This window comes from Paraphaeosphaeria sporulosa (assembly GCF_001642045.1).
Source record: "Paraphaeosphaeria sporulosa strain AP3s5-JAC2a unplaced genomic scaffold CC84scaffold_1, whole genome shotgun sequence".
NCBI lineage: Eukaryota > Fungi > Ascomycota > Dothideomycetes > Pleosporales > Didymosphaeriaceae > Paraphaeosphaeria > Paraphaeosphaeria sporulosa.
This window is the reverse complement of record NW_017253360.1, coordinates 2,088,731-2,107,569: the sequence shown is the minus strand read 5'-3', so window position 1 is coordinate 2,107,569 and position 18,839 is coordinate 2,088,731. Positions and strand designations below refer to the sequence as shown.

The 18,839-nt window shown below is 55.6% G+C and overlaps 9 protein-coding genes across 9 annotated transcripts; 3 read left to right on the top strand and 6 right to left on the bottom strand.

Moving 5' to 3' along the window:
- Positions 1-49: 49 nt before the first annotated feature.
- Positions 50-1,835, top strand: CC84DRAFT_1159308 (Clavaminate synthase-like protein). Its single transcript, XM_018177194.1, has one exon. It carries the CDS (start codon positions 160-162, stop codon positions 1,405-1,407), a length of 1,248 nt encoding a protein of 415 aa, XP_018042261.1. The 5' UTR covers positions 50-159; the 3' UTR covers positions 1,408-1,835.
- A 1,447-nt stretch (positions 1,836-3,282) lies between these two features.
- CC84DRAFT_1159307 (CTR1 suppressor protein) lies at positions 3,283-6,392 on the bottom strand. Its single transcript, XM_018177193.1, has 5 exons — positions 6,157-6,392; positions 5,799-6,104; positions 5,145-5,748; positions 4,826-5,094; positions 3,283-4,777 (listed from the first exon to the last, which is right to left on the bottom strand). The coding sequence occupies exons 2-5, from the start codon at positions 5,970-5,972 to the stop codon at positions 3,557-3,559; spliced, it is 2,268 nt and encodes a 755-aa protein (XP_018042260.1). The 5' UTR covers positions 5,973-6,104; positions 6,157-6,392; the 3' UTR covers positions 3,283-3,556.
- Positions 6,393-6,652: 260 nt separating this feature from the next.
- On the bottom strand, positions 6,653-8,880 carry CC84DRAFT_1134040 (uncharacterized protein). Its single transcript, XM_018176008.1, has 2 exons — positions 8,416-8,880; positions 6,653-8,366 (listed from the first exon to the last, which is right to left on the bottom strand). The coding sequence occupies exons 1-2, from the start codon at positions 8,761-8,763 to the stop codon at positions 6,897-6,899; spliced, it is 1,818 nt and encodes a 605-aa protein (XP_018042259.1). The 5' UTR covers positions 8,764-8,880; the 3' UTR covers positions 6,653-6,896.
- Positions 8,881-9,246: 366 nt separating this feature from the next.
- On the bottom strand, positions 9,247-9,546 carry CC84DRAFT_1159305 (uncharacterized protein). Its single transcript, XM_018177192.1, has one exon. The coding sequence runs from the start codon at positions 9,500-9,502 to the stop codon at positions 9,272-9,274; it is 231 nt and encodes a 76-aa protein (XP_018042258.1). The 5' UTR covers positions 9,503-9,546; the 3' UTR covers positions 9,247-9,271.
- A 177-nt stretch (positions 9,547-9,723) lies between these two features.
- On the bottom strand, positions 9,724-10,670 carry CC84DRAFT_1192277 (DUF1014-domain-containing protein). The gene is made up of 2 exons (XM_018181238.1): positions 10,397-10,670; positions 9,724-10,349 (listed from the first exon to the last, which is right to left on the bottom strand). The coding sequence occupies exons 1-2, from the start codon at positions 10,552-10,554 to the stop codon at positions 9,869-9,871; spliced, it is 639 nt and encodes a 212-aa protein (XP_018042257.1). The 5' UTR covers positions 10,555-10,670; the 3' UTR covers positions 9,724-9,868.
- An 855-nt stretch (positions 10,671-11,525) lies between these two features.
- On the top strand, positions 11,526-13,211 carry CC84DRAFT_1080109 (alpha-galactosidase; the record flags this gene model as incomplete). Its single annotated transcript, XM_018173877.1, has 1 exon — positions 11,526-13,211. One exon carries the CDS (start codon positions 11,526-11,528, stop codon positions 13,209-13,211), a length of 1,686 nt encoding a protein of 561 aa, XP_018042256.1.
- Positions 13,212-13,323: 112 nt separating this feature from the next.
- CC84DRAFT_1159303 (uncharacterized protein) lies at positions 13,324-16,744 on the bottom strand. Its single transcript, XM_018177191.1, has 2 exons — positions 13,708-16,744; positions 13,324-13,651 (listed from the first exon to the last, which is right to left on the bottom strand). The coding sequence occupies exons 1-2, from the start codon at positions 16,519-16,521 to the stop codon at positions 13,535-13,537; spliced, it is 2,931 nt and encodes a 976-aa protein (XP_018042255.1). The 5' UTR covers positions 16,522-16,744; the 3' UTR covers positions 13,324-13,534.
- A 398-nt stretch (positions 16,745-17,142) lies between these two features.
- Positions 17,143-18,119, top strand: CC84DRAFT_1182723 (arylamine N-acetyltransferase 1; the record flags this gene model as incomplete). Its single annotated transcript, XM_018180642.1, has 2 exons — positions 17,143-17,519; positions 17,570-18,119. 2 exons carry the CDS (start codon positions 17,143-17,145, stop codon positions 18,117-18,119), a joined length of 927 nt encoding a protein of 308 aa, XP_018042254.1.
- Positions 17,849-18,828, bottom strand: CC84DRAFT_1159300 (uncharacterized protein). The gene is made up of 4 exons (XM_018177190.1): positions 18,754-18,828; positions 18,606-18,702; positions 18,399-18,493; positions 17,849-18,351 (listed from the first exon to the last, which is right to left on the bottom strand). The coding sequence occupies exons 1-4, from the start codon at positions 18,799-18,801 to the stop codon at positions 18,331-18,333; spliced, it is 261 nt and encodes an 86-aa protein (XP_018042253.1). The 5' UTR covers positions 18,802-18,828; the 3' UTR covers positions 17,849-18,330.
- Positions 18,829-18,839: the final 11 nt, after the last annotated feature.

Below are 18,839 nucleotides of genomic sequence, written 5' to 3'. Positions count from 1 at the left end.
CCTGACTCTACATAGTAGGAATGCTGCCCCTCTATAGCATCATCACTCTAGCGTATCGCGACATCGTCAATCATCAAGGAACAACTTATAAACCATGAATGTCTGTGCAAAATATTACTGAAGGTGCTGATCTTTTTACCAATCGCACAAACATCCACAATGGCAATCGACATCCCAACCGGACCTCCAGGTCAGCCAGACATCAGCTACGCCCCCGATCATGCCAAATATAAAGCGCGGACTGAGCACCGTCTAGCCACAGAGAAGCTCCCTACTACGCTCCCACCCGGGTTTCCTGAGAAGCTTGAATCGAACCTCGTCTGGGACAACACAGACATAGCGTCTCGCTACGATTGGACTTATGTACTTTCCTCCAGCGATCTCGCAGAACTCGACTCTGCGCTGCAGCATTTCAAAAGCTTGGGAAAGCCGCCAGGATACATTGACCAGAACACATTCCCACTCAAAGACCTACACGAGAGCTTGAGACAAGTATCTCGAGACGTGCACACGAGCTTCGGCTTCAAAGTCGTGCGGGGCGTTCCAGTGGAGAAGTATTCTAGGGAAGACATCCTTGCCATCTATACCGGCCTCAGCGCACACGTAGCCGATACGCGCGGACGACAAGATCACCAATGGGAAGGCCAGCCCGCCGACGTCGTTCTCAACCACATCTACGATCTCAGCGCCAAGGTCGACGCGAACAAGATCGGAGCCCCCGCGTATACGACTGACAAGCAAGTCTTCCACACCGACAGCGGCGACGTGATAGCTCTCTTCTGTCTCGAAGAAGCTGCGGCCGGCGGCCAGAGCAAGCTCAGCAGCAGCTGGAGGGTGTACAACGAGCTCGCGGCCACGCGACCGGATCTCATCCGCACACTTGCGGAGCCGTGGGTGAGCGAGACGTTCGACGGCCAGGGAAAAGGGTGGTCCGAACGGCCGCTGCTGTTCTACCAAAGGCCTACCGGGACAAGCCCAGAGCGCATGATTATCCAGTATGCGCGCCGCACGTTCACGGGCTTCCAGGCTCTGCCGCGCTCTAAACACATCCCGCCTATCACTGAGGCGCAGGCGGAAGCTCTCGACGCGCTGCACTTTCTTGCCGAGCGGTTTGCGGTCACACTGGATTTCCAGAAGGGAGATATCCAGTTCGCCAATAACCTGTCCATCTTCCATGCGAGAGATGGGTTCACGAATAGCGCTGAGAAGCAGAGGCATTTGGTGAGGCTGTGGTTGAGAGACGACGAGCTGAGGTGGGAAATTCCGGAGCAGCTTGGACCGAGGTTTGATAAGGTCTATCAGGATGTGCGGCCTGAGAGGCAGGTTTTCCCACTGGAACCATTTGTCAGGAGCAGTGCGGCTGGGAAGGGGCAGAAAGAGAAGGAGGATGGGGTCTTGCGGTACTAGAATCGAGATACGTCGGTTGTAAGCCGTATCTATGTTGAGCCAGGTGCCTGAAAGCAAGTGAGTCAAGAGTCAGGATTGACCTGGTGGCCACCTCCTTTCTATTCAGTCTGCGAACCATTCCGAAAGATCTAGACCGCTATCGCATGTGCTATGTAATCTTGGACTCGAAATGCCATCGTCGTTCTAGAACTCTATAGGCTATCGCCATGCTATTTGCCCCCAATGTCTGCACATAGCCTGTGAAGCTCTGCATTTGGCCGCCACGTCCCAACCCTCCACCGTATCCGGCGATGAGCCAAGTAATCGCCTTTGCAGTATAATGGGTCTGCCGTGAAGTCTCCTTCACCCGGCGCCGCGTATGTGATACCCCAAGCAAGCAGGTGGCTGCTTTCCTCGCCCACAATCCGGGATATTGTATTGTAATCGAAGTCTCGATATTCAGAGAGTCGGTCGGGGAAAGGATCAAATCGAAGGCAGGTCCAAATTGCGAAGTGCTGTAGAGCAGGCATGCGCACAGCTGCCCCGGCTAAAGAAGAAAGAAAAGCGACCAGTATATCTTCGTTTGGAATCGAACGGATATGGGAGGAAGTGAAATTGGTGTCTTCACACCAGACGTCGTCGCTGATATCGCGCCTGTCGCCGTTCGCAATGTCTCGCTCGGTGGGTGCATATGGGGGATAATGCTCAGCCGTGGCTTAGAATTCTCGCCTAGGTATCTATGTATTCGGTAACGGCAGCTGGAAGTACCAGGAACCCGACGGATGTGAAATATGGAGTGGGATATTCATACTTTCCATGTTTGGCCACAGCGGCACCGCCTCGCTGTTGTCTCCGGAGGGGATGTTTAGAGACCCCTTGGACGTTCATTATACGTAGGTGGTACGAGTTTAGGCGCAGCCTCTTGCTAAACGGGTCGAGCAGTGCTGGCTTAATGAGATCTGGTACGATGAGACGTTGGTACTGATCTTCGGCCCAGGAAATTGATCAGAGAAGTCAAGCGTTACCTCGTGTAATCGCGGTGGAGATGGGACTGCGCATTTTTGTAAAGCTTTACCAAAGTCGTGGGGGTGAATCCCGGCGAGAACCTGGACAGCCCTGACAGCTCTCCTTCATAGCCTGGGAGGAAAGGCTGCCCACCCGTTCGTTGCCACCGACCAAACACCTCAAGTATTCCAGATTTGGATATTCGATGGTGACATTGAGGCTTTACGGATATAGGCCTTCTTCTGTGGGCTCGTCCAGCTCACCCAGTGGCTCTGATACTCCAAGACTTTGCACGATCGGAATGTCTGGGAAAGTAGACGGTGACAGGAGATGCACACGCCAGCTGCAAGATTTGCGGGGATAACATTAATACCCAAACAGCTTCCGCGTGGGGGTTCGAAACTCTAAATACATTCCCTTGTCGTAGGTGCACAGGCGTTTGGATCTGCATGTCAGTGTTAAGCGTGGAGAACAGACCTTGGATCTGGCACGCGAGATCCGCATCCATCGCGCGAAGTTCACTTTGAGTGTCGCGACATGTTTCCTTAGTATCACCACCGTCATCTAAACCACCGACTTTCGTCTCAAACTCAATTTCGTGAAGAAGAAAAAACTAGAGTATGTGCTGTAGAGAGCAAGAAATGATTCCATGAATTCCACTTTAGCAGTGAGTGTAATAGATACAAAGACACTAGATAGCTGCTCAGCTGCGTCTTGAAGACTTCAAGATGCTGCAAGTGTATTCAAAGATTGTCCATTGAAAGGTAGCTATTCGTTATATTGATTAATTGGTAAGATAAATAAGTCATTTATAGAGAAGTTCCCTTAAGCCTTGTTAGAAGCCTTTTAATGTTGATGCAGCAAAGAGAAGCCAATATGCAGGAAGTGACTGCAGTGTACAAGAGACATGAAGCCACAGCTGTTGTAGACGTTATGTGGCGCAACTGATGATGCCAAGCCTCGACCAAAGGCCGCACTTGCCATTTGCAGCTCATTGGTGAAGTCAATTATCAAGCAGATATCGACGATTAAAGATTTGGTATCACAAAGCACGCTCTGAACGCCATGCTGAACCACTCAATCGCCCACTACACAAATCGCGCGCTACACAACAATGCACCAACGAAATAAAAAATGCCAATCACGAACTTTTCACACCAGACCCTCATCGCTCCTTTCTCGACATGGTTAGCCCATCGTGCGAAGCCTCGCTCCTCGGCGTGGTAGCACCACTCTCCTCCTCTTCTTGGTGCCAATTCTCCACACTGCTTCGTCTGTGGCCTCTACTCCGCATTCCGCTCTTGATCCTCTTACTGACCTCATCCAAATTGCCGTCGATCGTGCTAAAGGGCTTGAGCTGGAAGCCCTGACCAAACCCGTTACTCGGCATACGACTGTGATGTCTCTTAGGCGTACTTGGTCGCGTACTGAAGATGTCCTGGTTCGCAAGATCGGTGAAAGACTCATTCTTGTGGAGACCATTGCGGTCCGAGGTGGGTGACGTTGGAGAGGCAGGGAAATCGTAGGATTCGACAGGTTCGGGTGCTTCTCGCTCGCCATCTGCTTCGGACTTCTGTTTGGGTGGGGTTGCAGGTGGTGACTGCGTGAAGGGGTCCGAGATGATGCGCTTAGAATGGAAGTCGTCGAACATTTCGGGACCGAGAGTATTAATAATGTCAGTGATGCGTTCGGCAAGCTTTTCGCGGCGGGCCTGGGCCTTCGCAAGTTCGTTACCGGTCCACGGATTTACCATCTTGACGAGTGGGCCGAGCGACTTCAAGATGTCCATGGCAACTTCTCCGAAGCGCAGTGCGGCGTAGGTAACCGTGGGATAGATCATTACTTGCGCAGTAATTAGGTACCTTTTCCTCAGCCCATCCGGCAGGAAACCGAACACCCGGTTATAAGAGTAAAGCCAGGTGACAAGGACGACGTAGTAGGTATAAACCAGCGGGGCGACAGCCATGGCGACCAGGAGCTTCCAGGTGGCTAACACATCTCTGGCCTGCACTTTGACGTTCGACTCTGCAAGTGCTTGCCTCGCCTTACGCTTCGAGTAGAGTTTACAAATGAGGAAAACGAGGCCGAACAGGAGCGTCCCAGGAACCACGAAGATGGACAGCACACAGAGCTTCAGGAGACGATACCAGAAAAGGAAAAAGCACGTGACACCGCTGACTCTGGCATACTGTACCTGGTGATCTCTGACACCTAGGGCCAGAATCTGCTTGTTGTAGCTCAGAACCTCCTTCTTGAGATCGACAATACGCGGGTCATCCTTGTACTTATTGTAGCCCTGTATAAGGCGGCGGTTGAGCTCGACAACGCGGGGTAGCGGAAGTTTCGTGCCTTTGGGATTATATAGACGACGTACAGCTTGGATCAACTGGCCGATGTGTTAGCAATGTATTGATGAGAAGGCAAGGCTGCGTACCATGAGCGTGTCGTAGTCAGGCGCTGTTACTGTGACGGAGATGAGCCCTTCTCGAATAGTCTCTAGCATTTGGCCAATGGTCTCTCGTCGCTCGCCGGCTTGGAACTTCTGCGCAAGTTCAACGGGCACTTCGATAGCATTGCCAAATTCAATCACAGCCCTCGAGCGGAACTTGTGAGCGTGAAAGTAGTTCATGCCAACAGGAATAATCTTCAAGTTACAATCCGGCTTGGAAGCTACCGTGCCCAAAGACATGATGGCGACACCAGCTAGAAACTATTAATCAGGTGCATCAATGCATCGACATCTTCCGACTCACCTTTGAGGGGTAGAAGCTCCGTTCGATCATGGCTACCGCCTTCCGGGAAGATGGCAATAGTGCCTCCGCGGTGGAGCACGGTATGCACGGCGTCGTATACTTCGGTCTGGTTGAGCTTAGGTGCAATCTGGAAAACGGTGCCTTCATAGCCGGGTGCAGGACCGATTGCAGACGATGCACCGTTGACGAAGACGCCATCCTCGGTCATGTCATTTCGGCCAGTCAACTGCTGCATAGCGACTCCGCCTTTAAAGGGCCGCTTGAGCCTGATCTCTTCCGGCCCCTTGATCTCGAGTATTTCAGCAGAGGCAGCCACGTTGTTGACCTTGGGCAACACCAGCGATCCTCCGACCTGGAAGTCACTCGCCTCGAAGTTTGTGCCCACGCCACGTACGAGAAGGGGGTCGTTGACGGCGTCTGGGAGGTAGATGTGTCCTGGCGCCGGTTTGGTCTTGTCCATTGCTCTGCCGACGGGTACGGCGCCCGAAGCCGCTGCCATTGTGCCCACGAACTTGCGCTTCATCGACTTCTCGGCGGTGAGGACGTGGATGCGGCGTTCCGTTTCTTTCTTGACCACGCGCATCAAGATCAGGGGATCGACGAACTGCTGCAGTCAGTACAGCCTCGAGAACACAGCCACGTCTTGTAGCTCACCTGATTCGCGTGCGGTGCGCACACAAACAAGACAGGCCCCTCCTTGGGCACTTTCCAGCTCCCTCGTGGATGCACCTCGCGGAAGAAGAGCTCCACCAGCACCGAGAAGGTCCATAGGAATGCGTCGTAAACATATTTATTCATGTACCCAATCTCCTTCTTCTTGGGCGCCATTATGCTCGCTGCCCCGGGCAGATTCGCACTCGAGGAGGGAAAGAATATCTGTTCACGGAATGAAAGCGCGCGAGGACCGCGGACTTTGTCGGGATTGGAAGGCGCGCGAAAGATCTGGGCACTGAGTGCCAACTGGGCCACGTTAGCCATTGCAGTTCCGTCTTCACTTTCAGATTTTGCACACCTCAGGCCTCAGAGGAAATGCGGGGGTTCCGCTTTATCAACTGTCGCCAACGATTGCGTTATACTCTAGGCTACCCACTGCAACACTCAGGCCATGATAACCGGTACAGTTCCGCCGCCCTGGTATGCTCAGGTTGTGTGGTCGCGAGGTGAGAGCGGGGTTGGAGGCGGCGAATGCTTTGCTGGGGAAGTAATACGCGTGTGGTGAGGCGCTACTGCTGCTGTTGAGCTTCGGGCGTGTGGAGCAAGGCAACCAGGAGCTCGCGGTGCGCAATTACGACACTAGACGCCAGGGTTGTGCATCCACATGCCGGCGCGGGGCAATCTCTCGCGTCGGAGGAGCCCGCTAGCCAATCATGCACCGCCTTCCGCGCAGACAGCTTGTGCATCGCATCCCGAACCCTCCACCTGCGCTCCCACGTCCAGCACCCGGAATCGCGTACCAGCAGCTGAGCTGCACCCATCACCGACACGAGCGCATTTAGGGAGCAGCATGTGATTTCACCGAATAAATTATGGTGCCAGACCCTCTGGGGCTGGACCCTTTTCTCTATAATGTACCGTGGGGCCAAGCCTCAAATCGAAAACGCCTCCTATGCAGTCCTATGCTGGATTGGAGTATTACATGCTATGCAATGAATGGAAAGGGATATCTAACAAAGAAACAAGATCCGTCATGGATGGAGAGAAGGGAGGGGCCCACTCCAAAAATTGACCCAGGTATATGTACGTTTCAGCCATTTACAAGAGCGCAGCAAAGACCGCAAGGCCAGCCGCAGCAAACATAGTGCTTGCGCCCATCTTGACGTTGGACGCAGCGCCGGGGAAGGCTTCGACGCCACTGCTGTTGGCAGGCGGTGGTGGTGAAGGAGGAAGAGCACCGGTTGGGACCACGGTAGGAGTCGAGTTCGTTGCCGGAGGGGCTGCAGGTGGCGGCGTGGCCTCAGTGGGCGGGTTGACGTAGACGGTGGTCGTCTTCTTCCCAGTGCAGGTGCAGGCCTTTGCCGTGGAGTTGTGGACCTCACCGAATTGACCGCCCGGCTTGCTTGTGGGAGTGCTCGTAGGGGCAGGGGTCTCGATGGGAGCGTAGACACCGCCGGAGTAGGACAGCTGAGGGATGTCGGTGGGGACGCTACCATTGTCGGACTGGCTGGAGGTTGCGTTGGCGGCCGGGGCACCAGTGGGATATCCAGCTGAAGCCTCGCTGGCCGGCGGGGCGGCGTCGCTCGACTTGGGAGCCTCCTCGGACTTGGGTGCATCGCTAGACTTGGGAGCCTTGGTAGACTTGGGCGCATCACTAGATTTAGGGGCTGCAGACGATGAGGGCTTGGGCTCAGGCTCAGAGGACTCTGCGCCAGTGTTGGGAAGCGTGCCCTGCTTGATCATGAGGCAGGCCTGCGTAACTTCCATTGCGGACATCTGCTGGCCAACACCGGTCTCTCCGTCGAACTCCTGGTACCACCGAGAACCACAGGCGCCGTTATCGCCAGTGCAGGACTTGGCCGCGGCAGACGCAGACGTGGTGAGATACTCGGTGATCTGGTCCTTGGTCGAAGGCACAAGAAGCGCGGTCTTGGCCATCCAGCGTCCGAGGTAGGCCTTGAACGACTGCTGGTCAAGGTTGCAGTTCTTGCCGCCAGCGCTGTGTTCGCAGACCTCGAACATGACGTCCTTGACCTGCTTGGGGTTGTTGAAGAAGACGGCGGCGCGGCTTAGGAAGCCTTCGGTGCGCTGCGTCCACTTGTCGTCCTTGGTGTAGGAAGCCATGAAGGCAGAGCCGTGGATCATCATGGCGTTGTTGTAGGTCCACTCCGTCTTGTCGGCGACCTCCTTGCAACCCGTCTTGTCATCGGTTCCATCGAAGACCTCGAAGTTGTCGCCAATCAAGCCAACCTTCTTCTCCCAGTCGTAGATCTTCTCGGCCCAGTCTGCGTAGGTCTGGTTGCCAGTAAAGCGTGCGAGGCGGGCACCGAGAGCAAAGGTGGCACCGTTGCTGATGGAGTTCTTGTAGTTGTAGCCGTAGTCGTTCTCCGGGTAGATCTGCCACTTCAAACCTCCACCACACGACGATTCGTCCCAGCGAGATACGATGTTGTTAAAGCAGTTCTTGCTGACTTCGAGGTAGGTCGCCGGCGCATCCTCAGGCTCGGGGAATCCATATTCTGCTGCCGACATGGTCGCAAGACACCAAAAGGCCTGGTCATCGTTGCCCTGTGATATATTAGACATACACTTCGAAAGAGCCGAGTGCCGTTCATACCGTTTGGTCACGCTTGTAGTCCAGGATGAAGTTCTTCTCCGGACCGTAGTTGGCAGTCAGACCCTGTTGAATTGTCTTGACGTACGACTCGTCGCCGACAATGTTTGTGTACTCGACCATAGCTCCCCACATAGCACCAGACTCCCACCAGTAGTGAGGCTTGGGAATGTAGCCAACCTCTTCTGCAGGAAGGCCCGAGGCATTTGCCGAGTAGTATGACATCAAGCCATTGGCATACTGTGAAATGGCGGCCTTGAGCGAGGCCTCGTCGTCCACCTTGAGCTCAACGGCGCCCACAGCAGCAGCTAAGGGAAGGAGCGCAGCTCCGATGGTAGAAAAGGATCGCATATTGATGCTGGGAAAGGAAAGAAAGCAGACAAGCAAAGTAAAGAATGTGGAGCTTCGTGGAAGCAAAAGAACAAGTCGATGAAGAGACAGGCGGCCGCCGTAGAAGGTGGAGGGTGCAATCAATTAAAGTAGGCAAGCGATGCCCGCGAGCATGGGCTCGAGCATTCACTGGGCCGGCGTGGCGCTAGAACGCGCCTTCCCCTGGGGACAGCTCTCGAACAGGGCAAGCGCGTTTCAAAGGAGAAGAATAGATTAGTTCTCCGCCAATCAGGCAAGTGCCACGCCGTTTCAGGCAGCGGCCCTGCACATAAGCCTCGCCAATTGTCCGCCGGAGTCCTTCACTTCGATGGCAGCGTTCCCAAAATCTTGTGCGGCAGAGTACGGGAGCGCGCCCGCCGCCTCGTAGCGCCTCCATCTGCAAATCACAACCAAGGACAGCGTTAGACTGCGTCTTTCGTTTCGCGAAACATGATCTGCGCGCGTCTGTGGAGCCGCCTGCTTCGTTGACCTACGTATGCAACGTTCCGTTTGTTGATTCTGGACTTGGACCTGCCCAGGCCCCGGCACCGGACTGAAGATGATGAGCGGAGGCGGCCTGACATAATTCGGACCTTGGAGAGCAGGTTGGGGGATGTGAGATTGCCCCACGAGCACAGCCACTGCATAGGAGAGGAGCGCGGAGGCGACGTGTGCGAGGGAGCTTTGGAAATTGTCTGGACCTAAAAGTGGAGCCGTCCATGTCAATGTAGACCTTGGTACGATCGCAGTTCGTCCAGAGACTTCGCACGCAGTTCGCAATGAAGTCGACATTTGCTCTGCTATCTCACACTGCCTTGGCGATTGGCTGTCGTGCGCTGTGAGACAGCGTCGGGGTCGCTCGTATCTGGACCCTTTGGGATGCAGCCTTACGGAACACGTGCACTGCCGCTTTCGTGCGACCACCGGACAATGTTTGGATACCAAAAGTGTTCATTCCATTTCAAGATACCATGCAGTCGGTTTCACAACCGCCGCCCTAATAGCCTATACGCGCCACGCATCTATTCCGAGTCTATCCAAACACCAAGCATGTCGCTAAAGCCCAGAAACCAAGTCACGACGCCCTTCAGGACGCACCTCCCAATCGCTGCTCCTTCTTGATCCGCTCTGCCTCCTTGAATTCCGCGATCTCTTCCTTTGTCGCGTTGAAAGCAAGCTGTGCCTGATTCTTCGGGTTGTCGGGGTGCTTGTCGAACTCTTTCCTGATCTGGTCGACCTTTTGGTTCCGCCTCAGGCCCTTCTCGTCCTTCATCTCCTCCAGCCTCCGCTCTTCGTATGCCGCATACGCAGCCTTGTACCTCCTCTCGGGGTGTCGGTCGATCTTGTCGCCGTCTTGTGCAGTGAGACTGAGCGCATCCAGGGCGTTGTCGATACCTGTGGCGCTGAGCGAGCCCAGAGCGGAGTCGATACCGCGCGTCTTTTTCTCCGCCTTCTTTGCACCAGCTCCCTTGGGCTTTGCGGGTAGTGATGCTTCTTCCTCCTTCAGCAGCGCATCTTTCTCGGCCTTCTTGCGAGCGGCTTCTTCCTTCTTCGCCGCAGCGGCTTCACTGCTACAAGTAAGCAGCGAAAAGGAAGATGATGCATAGCTACTCACGCTTTGGAATTGGACTTGGAGCCCGTATCCCACTTCTTGGCCTCTGCTGCCGCTGCCTCTGCATCTTTTTGGGCTTGCTTGCTCGCCGCCGCGTCTGCCTTTCGTGCCTGGCCTTGGGCCTTCTTCGAACCTTCTCCTCCGCTCTTTTTCGGGGCCATGGTATTCTGTGACGTACGGGTGATAATCGGATGTCTCGTAGGAATAGCGAACAAAAGTCGTCGTGGTCGCTTTGCGGTTGAAGATCTTTGTGACTCGACGCAAAGGTGGGTGGGGTCAAGTGTTGATCTGCAGGTCCAACCGGCGGGGCGCCACCACTTCACGTCACACGGCCCGCACGGCCCCAAATCGACCAACCTTCTGTGGCCCTTGCCCTTCACCCTTCACGCCCTGCCCTGTGATATCTTGTATGTTAAGTCATGTGATGCATCATCCATCGAGCAGACTATCAGCAGGCACCGCTTTATTGCTCCATACGCCTCGACAAAGAGTAAACAAGCGCCCGCCTCAACATTCTCTTGGGTTCAATACTCGCAGTAGGACTCAAGACATTTCAATGCTACCATGAGTGCTCACCGAAACTGCATTTATTGTGTACGATCGGCTACGCACACTCCGCAGGGACGCGAGCCGAGTACGTACGCAAACGGCCACTAATATCAAATCTACCCGGTTCTGAACCCTGCAGATGCATCTGTACGCGCACAGCAGGTGCGATTCTCCATATTGCGGTTACAGTCGACGTGCATCACTGAACGCGAAGTTGCAATGGAATTTGAGTATACACTCAGAAATTCATCACACTCGGAGTAGCGTCCTACCTGGGGAACTGCTTAGCGTCGGCTAAAGTCAGCATCCAGTGTGGATGGATGGTGCGGGGAGATCGCTGCAGAGGAGAAGTATGGTGACGATGAGAGGGCGTGGGGTATTTAGATCTGGGGTGGCCCTGTTCATGCTGTTGTCGTGTGCCGTTCTCTTTGATAGGAGATACTTCTTGCGCCCTCAGTCGCCTTGTCTAGGAAGCGCTGAGTTCCACTCCAGTCGCATTGGCACACACAACCACACGGGAGAGATGATCTGCTCTGCTAACATCTCCGCCATGTCTTCACTACTTTACCTTTTCTTCGCCGCAATGGCATCAACAACATCCGCCTCTTTTCAAGACCCCGAGATCTCACCTCGACCACCGATGGGCTTCAACAACTGGGCACGCTTCCAGTGCAATCTGAACGAGACGCTGTTCACCAGAACTGCTGACGCAATGGCCGATAAGGGTCTTCTCGCCGCCGGATACAACCACATCAACCTCGACGACTGCTGGCACGTCCAAACTGGCCGCAACGCTAAACAAGAACTTGAATGGAACTCCACCCTCTTTCCCCACGGCATGCCCTGGCTCGGAGACTATCTTCACCATCGCGGATTTAATTTTGGTATTTACACCAATGCTGGAAATATGACATGTGGTTGGTACCCTGGATCCCAAGACCACGAGGAAATCGACGCAAAGACATTCGAGCGCTGGGGCGTAGACTACGTCAAAGTAGATGGGTGCCACATGGATCTACAGCACAACCGAACATACTACGAGGAGTTCGAGTACCGCTACAAGCTTTGGCACGAAGTCCTGACGACTAAGCTCAAGAAACCACTCGTTTTCAGCCAGTCCGCGCCTGCGTACTTCAGCCCCAACTTCCACCTCGACCAGAACAATACCGACTGGTACCGCACGATGGACTACATCCGCTCAACCGGCGAGCTCGCCCGGCACTCCGACGATATCAAAGTCTACGGCAACAACCCAACCAATACGTTCGAGCCTGGCGGCCACTGGGAGTCCATGATGAACAACTACATCATGGAGGTGCGCCTCTCGCGGTACCAGTCCTGCGGCTTCTTTAACGACCCGGACTTCCTCATCGTCGATTGGCCGGACCTCAGCCTCGACGAGAAGAAGACGCACTTCGCGCTGTGGAGCTCCTTCTCCGCGCCGCTCATCCTCTCCGCGTGGATCCCGGATCTAACAAAGGAAGAAGTTGCCTACTTGACCAACAAGGATATCATCGCCGTAGACCAGGACGCCCTCTGCGAACAAGCCACCCTCGTCTCGCAGAACGAAGACGGCGCCATCGACGTCCTGGCCAAGAACCTCGCGAACGGGGATCGCCTGCTTACGATTCTGAACCACGATAACAAGACGCACACGGCCACCGTATCGCTCGACCGTCTGGGCATCGACCCGGAGCAGTCGTACCGCGCGAAGGATCTCTGGACGGGCAAGACGACCACCGTACGCGAGGAGGTGCGCGTGAAGCTGGCAAAGCATCAAACGGCTATCTACCGTCTCTCTGCCGCGGCTTCCAGGAAGGCGCTCAAGGTCACGCCCACGGGGCAGATCTTCAACACTTTTTCGCTGAACTGTCTTACCGCTCACCATGGTTCTACTGAAGACTTGGACGTCATGTTTTCTGCTTGCGAGGGGGACGACAAGCAGGTCTGGCAGGTCTCTTCCGAAGGTCTGGTGAGTTCGTTGGCGTACAGCAAGGTTTGTCTCGCCGTTGATGGAAGCGATGTGAGCCTGGAGCGGTGCAATGCCAAGGCGAAAGGTCAGACGTGGAGCTACGGTATCAGCGGGAATCTGGTGAGTAAGGCGAAGGGACTCTGCCTGACCGAGGGCAATCGCGGGGGCGTCGGTGTGAAGAAGTGCGGGACAGCGCTGGACAGCCAGGTCGTTGCTCTGCCTGGGGGTGTGAAGCTGGACAACCAGACGCCGAAATTGGAAAGTGCGAGTAAGGAGAACATGCTGTTTGGTAAATAGATAAATAGAACTGTGCGTTCATCCTGCACTGGGTTGACACTGGCTACTGCGGCCGGATCAAACACGTATGCAAAACTCGTATCTATATGTGCGTCCGCACTCATTTATTTTTGCTTCTTAACGTCGCCATACCGGCTAAGTCACTACATCTATCTACATTTCTGTCCATGCATGCACAGAGCCAAACATTACTACAGGACGCTGCCACCAGCGGGGTATTATATAGTACAACCGATACGTGTGTACCGGTACAAGCATCATGAAGACGCCGCGCAAAATGCAAAAGTCGTTGTCGTTATCATCGTGTTCTGGTTGCTTTCTGTCTATCCTGAGGCCGAAGCTGGGGTGAGTGACTTCGACAGATTCGATTTCGGCAGCGAAGACTCTTTGCGTAGCTGGCGGACCGTGGCCTCGAGTTTGCGCCGTTCTTCTTGCTCGGACTGTCGTGTGTTAACTTCTCTGTTCTGACGCGTGATATTGTGATGGCAAAACTTACTCTCAAAGCCCTCAGCGCCTCGGCCGTGCGGTCTCTCATCATCTTTCTGAAGTCCTCCCTCAGCATCCTGATGCTCGTTGCGCCCTGATCTGGCGCCATAGTCGCGCCCGCCGCCACGCTCGGGCTCCGGATGCCCAGCCACTTGACCCTTTCATCGCTCAGCTCGAGCTCAAGCGCCTCTTTCTCGTCCCTGAGCTTGTCGATGATGGCCTCGAGAGTATCGCGATCCTTCTCGTTCTGAATTGCATCGCGCGTGAGGTCCTCGTACTCGGTCGCCATGGCGGCAAGCTCGGCCTTGACGTTGCGCTCGTTGTCGCGGGCTTCCTGTTCCGACTGCGACGCTGCTTCCGAGAGCTTTTGAAGGGCAGTGAGCTCGGCGAGGAGAGCAGCGTTTTTGGCAGCGAGGTCGTCAATTTCTTTCTTGACGCTGCTGCCAGATTCAGCGGCGCGTTCTGCGCGGGTGCCGTACGCGCCGTCGAGCTCGGCTTTGGCGAACGTGAGTTCTGTCGTGAGGCGGACGACTTCGCCTTCGAGGTCGCGCAACTCTTTTTCCTTGGCGGAGAGCGCGGCGGCGGCTTCTTGGGCGCGGGTCTCTGCTGCTTCCTTTTGCGCAGTGGCCGCGAGAAGGGCGGTGGATGCTTCGTCGATCTTGGAAGTGGATTGAGCAAGTTCAGCTTGTATCGTCGCGGCTTCGGCGCGGGAATGCTCCTGGGCTTGCCTGAGCTGTTCTTCGAGAACGAGTGTACGTTCTTGCGCTTCACGGATTTGTGCTTCGTAGCTCATGCTGCGCTCCTGAGCATCCCGGAGCTGAGCCTCGTATGCTGTGCTGCGCTGTTCTGCGTCGCGAGCCTGAGCTTCGAATGCCGTGCTCCGCTCTTGAATTTCTCGGACCTGAGATTCGTATGCTGTGCTCCGCTCTTCCGCATCGCGAACTTGATCTTGAAACGCAGTGCTTCGCTCTCGAATCTCTCGAATCTGGGTCTCGAGCGCATTATTCCGATCTTCCGCCTCACGGAGCGCTCGACTGTCGTTTTGGACCTTCGCTTCATCGAAAGACGAGAGTTGGCTTATTGCTCGCTCGAGCTCTGCCTCCATAGTGTTCTTCTCCGAGCGCGCACTAAGCACTTGTTCGTTCAGCCTGTTAACCTGCTCTTCCCTCTGTGCATCTGACTTGCTGTTAAGTTCGCGCTGTTGCTTGATCTGTCTAACCAATATCGACTGCTTGTCCTTGAGTGACATGGCGCGGCGGAAGATTGTTTGTATCTTTGAATCGAACGCTATCAAGGAGAACGTCTCTGCACCCGTGTCGCTCTCGTCAGGAGATAGCTCTTCCGTGTTGTCCGGATCTTCCGCAAGTAGTCTGCGTCGTTCGCGTTTGCGTTCACGTGCTTCCTCCTCGCCCTTCTGGATCATCTGCCAAAGCCTAGTCAATGTAGACTCGTACTGTTCGACACCTTCCTTAGTGGCCGCATCCGCGCGCAAGTCGTCGAGTTGGTCATTCAAAGCATACTGCATCCGTTCGATGCTGTAAAAAGAGTCTTCTAGGTACTCTAGCTGCTGCTGGAGACCGTTACCGCTAACTGCAGCAGGTGGTGGTACATTGGAATCCGAAGTGTTGAGCATGGCGTACATTTGGATGTTGATCCCTTGCAGCCGCTCCTCCGCCGCTTGATCAGAACCAGTGGAGCTTTTCAGTGCCGTCTGCTCAGCGCTGAGATCCCGAAGGCCTTGGTCCAGGAAGTCAAGCTGGCGCTCGAGTGCTGAGGCGTCTGGCGTGGTTCCAGATTGCGGAGGGCGAGAATACCTCTCGCTCCGTTCCGGGTTTGCCTCTATGATGAGCTCTCTTACCCGGTCATTGAGCTCTTCAAGACGCTTGCTCACGGTGCTTAGCGACCGGTTTTGCAGGTCTGCGGAATGCGAGTGGTGATGGGTACCGTTCTGTAGAGCGTTCATCAAGCTGTCCAGGTTCTCGGGTGACCGGTAGAGGCTCCGTTCGTCGAATCCGTCTTCTCTTCCCCCGAATGCCCTCTCGTTCTCATACGTATATATGCTCGCAGGGCTGTCTGGTCGCCGATCTCCGCCATTGGCCATGTCGGCGTTCTGTTTCCGCTTTCTCGGCCCATTGTGTGTCAGCTGCAACACGGCGGCCGTATGCATCAGCAGCTGCATGTCAATGAGGCGCATCCGCGACTCAACCTCCAGCAGCTCGCGGGTGAGATCGTCCACCTTCTTGTTGCTCGCATCGAGCTCTTCCAGCCCTCTGGACGACGTGTCCTTGGTCGGGGGACTGCTCCTGCTGCTAAGGCCTCTCCGGTGGCCTTTCTCCTCGCGCGAGTTGAGGCGCGTCAGTGACCGCGCGGCGTCTCGAATCTTGGTCTCCGACTCCAGGCGCTTCCTGACGGTGTTCAGTCGCGCGTCCAGGCCCTTTTGTTCCTGCTTCAGCGCGTCCACCTCCTCGACCGAGAGGAGGTCGAAGTTCTGGCTGTCGATCATGGCCGTCTCGACCAGCAGGTGCATTGCGACGGGGTCGCTGCCGAGGGCGCCGGAGCCACGATTCTTGAAGGCGCGCGGGGTGTAGGGCCCACTGTCGCTGGTGGAACCGTTGCGGGGATCCCCAAAGACATCGGCGGGCGGGATGAAGGCACTACCGCCAAAGCGCGGGCTGATGCTGTAGGCCATGGGGAAGAAGCTCGGCGAGGTCGCGGGGATGCCAGAGGGGTAGTTGGACGTCGGCGACGGGAAGTCGTACATGGGGCGTGGGCTGAGGCCGCCGTACGGGTACTGGGTGCGCAGCCCATCGTTCAGGTTGGCCATGGTGTCTGCGCCGGCGCCCGAGACACGGCGTTGTACACTGGCGAGGGCGAGGCTGGGGGGGCGCGCGGTCGGGGGGTGTGCGGGAAGGGCGCGCAGGACGAGGAAGCAGGCTGGCAAGAGTCTGCAGGCGGAGGCCAGCTTTTCACGGACTACCTGCGCTGCATGGCGGACTGGTCAGGAGAATGCGCGAGTGGAGATTGCATTGCGGCTAGCAGGCGCGAGGATGGCCGCGCATATCAAAGCCACTGCCAAAGGTACGCCAGGGGTAACTTGCCTCTGCCGCGCGGGTGGGTCTTGTCCATCCATCCCGCATCTGGACGCCATCATCAGCCGCATCCATGTACCCCACGGGCTGTCCCAGGTGCTCCCCTCGTCGCCGAGTGCTCAACCTCGCTCTCGCGCTCGCGACTCGCGGCTATGTTCTGTAGTCGGATAACGAACTAACTGGACCCTGCCGCTCATGGTGTATATAAAGATCGCGTCAACATGCTAGTCAGTCCGGCCAAGCGCTCGCCGGCGGCTCCGCTCGTTTGTCCATCGCGAAACCTTAACATTGCGACGGCCACCATTCTTGCCCGTATCACACAGTCCTCACAGCATCCCTGAACACCGGTTCCCGGCATGTCGGTTACACAGCGCCCCGTCTACACGAAGGCTCAGATTCAAAAGTACTTTGACCGTCTCAAGTTGCCAGAGGAACAGCGCCAGTACCATGTTGCAGGCCTGTGCCCTGGAGATGCGCTGACGTATCTAGCATCGCTCCAGAAACATCATCTCGCTCAGATACCTTTCGAGAACTTGTCCCTGCATTATTCTCCACATCGTCACGTCTCCATCCACCCAGAGCAATTGTTCAGAAAGATCATTGCAGATGACAATGGGCGGGGAGGATATTGCATGGAGAATTCAGGCTTGTTTGGAACCCTGCTGCATTCTTTAGGCTTCAACACCTACTCGGCAGGTGCTCGTGTCTTTGATGAAGAGCGCCTCAACGGATGGCAAGTAACGAGGACCACTTTCAGACAGATCCCATCGTAACATCCAACAGGGGTCACATGATCGTCTTTGTCAAAATCGGGGGCCAAAAGTATTATGTAGACGTCGGCTTCGGCGCCAACGGACCCATTGAACCCATGCCACTTGATCACTCCGGCGCAATCCGCCCACACATCGCGCCAGCCTCGGCGCGCCTTCAGTGGAGAAACATACCGCAGAACGCAGACCCTGACCAAAGGCTGTGGGTTTACGAGCACAAAATCGACGAGGAGCACGATTGGGAACCCATGTACTGCTTTACCGAGCTTGAGTTCCTACCGGGTGACTATCGCGTTATGAATCTCAGCACGAGCACTAGTCCAACGACCTTCTTTACCAAGATTGTCTTCATGGAGAAGAAGGTGCTTGGCGAAGATGGAAGCATAATAGGCAACATTATTCTAGGCACCGACGTGAAATGGAGGATCTATGGAAAGAAGGAAAGAGAAATTAAGTTTGAGAGCGAAGAGGATCGAGTGAAGGCAATCGAAGAGCACTTCGGGATCAAACTGAGTGTCGTGGAGAGGGACAGCATCCTGGGCCTAGTTTCGCAGATCAGTTAGATGACGAGTAGGAATTCCCATCAAGATCGATGCATGGTTCAAGTGGTTTGCGTGCCGTATCAGCGGACTCCAGAATGTGCATAGATGCGTGTAGAGTCTGGATCTTGGAGCATGGGCCGTGACTTCACATGGCAGATGTCGCTGGCTTGACGAATGAGAGGTCGGAAGTGTACATTGACTATCGAACAGTTTGCGTGCTTGTGTACATCGCTTAAATGTATCGTTGCTCCATCTGGCCGCGGTCAGTACTGCCCAGTCGGTCGCGCCGGCCGTACGTACCCTCCATGGGTTGTTGAGCTCGAAGCCCGGCGGCGCCTCGGCCTTGTCGGTCTGTCCGCGAGCAAAGCCCGTCAATCTGCGGTCGCGCTCGAGCACTGCGGCGGATTAGTAGGTGGCATGCGATCGTGGCATGAGGTCATCGTGGAGTGTCGTACTTTGCTGGAGCTGCGTCAGCGAGGGTCCCCGGCGGCCAAAGCGAGTGTCTGCTTACCCTGTCCCATGCGTCCATTCCGCGCCTGGTCTTCTTGCCTCCGTTCTGCATCTCCTTGAGCTTGCCGACGGACACGGCGCTGAACGCGAACATCTGCAGACATCAGTACGGGCCGGCAGCGGGCGGCGCGGGCCATTGACGTACGCCGAGCATGATCCCGTACGGGAGGAGGGCTTCGAAGGGCACACCCATGGTTGCGGCGCTCGTGGAGGGTGGTGTGCGGTGTGGTG

Coding starts and splice junctions, on each gene's coding strand:
- CC84DRAFT_1159308 (XM_018177194.1), top strand. CDS start 160: ATGGCAATCGACATCCCAACCGGACCTCCAGGTCAGCCAGACATCAGC.
- CC84DRAFT_1159307 (XM_018177193.1), bottom strand. CDS start 5,972: ATGGCGCCCAAGAAGAAGGAGATTGGGTACATGAATAAATATGTTTAC. Junction 5,749..5,798: donor GCGCACCGCACGCGAATCAG/GTGAGCTACAAG, acceptor TGACTGCAGCAG/TTCGTCGATCCCCTGATCTT. Junction 5,095..5,144: donor GGAGCTTCTACCCCTCAAAG/GTGAGTCGGAAG, acceptor AATAGTTTCTAG/CTGGTGTCGCCATCATGTCT.
- CC84DRAFT_1134040 (XM_018176008.1), bottom strand. CDS start 8,763: ATGCGATCCTTTTCTACCATCGGAGCTGCGCTCCTTCCCTTAGCTGCT. Junction 8,367..8,415: donor ACTACAAGCGTGACCAAACG/GTATGAACGGCA, acceptor AATATATCACAG/GGCAACGATGACCAGGCCTT.
- CC84DRAFT_1159305 (XM_018177192.1), bottom strand. CDS start 9,502: ATGGACGGCTCCACTTTTAGGTCCAGACAATTTCCAAAGCTCCCTCGC.
- CC84DRAFT_1192277 (XM_018181238.1), bottom strand. CDS start 10,554: ATGGCCCCGAAAAAGAGCGGAGGAGAAGGTTCGAAGAAGGCCCAAGGC. Junction 10,350..10,396: donor TCCAAGTCCAATTCCAAAGC/GTGAGTAGCTAT, acceptor TACTTGTAGCAG/TGAAGCCGCTGCGGCGAAGA.
- CC84DRAFT_1159303 (XM_018177191.1), bottom strand. CDS start 16,521: ATGGCCAACCTGAACGATGGGCTGCGCACCCAGTACCCGTACGGCGGC. Junction 13,652..13,707: donor AGGCGCTGAGGGCTTTGAGA/GTAAGTTTTGCC, acceptor AACACACGACAG/TCCGAGCAAGAAGAACGGCG.
- CC84DRAFT_1159300 (XM_018177190.1), bottom strand. CDS start 18,801: ATGGGTGTGCCCTTCGAAGCCCTCCTCCCGTACGGGATCATGCTCGGC. Junction 18,703..18,753: donor CGTACGGGATCATGCTCGGC/GTACGTCAATGG, acceptor TGATGTCTGCAG/ATGTTCGCGTTCAGCGCCGT. Junction 18,494..18,605: donor GGACGCATGGGACAGGGTAA/GCAGACACTCGC, acceptor AATCCGCCGCAG/TGCTCGAGCGCGACCGCAGA.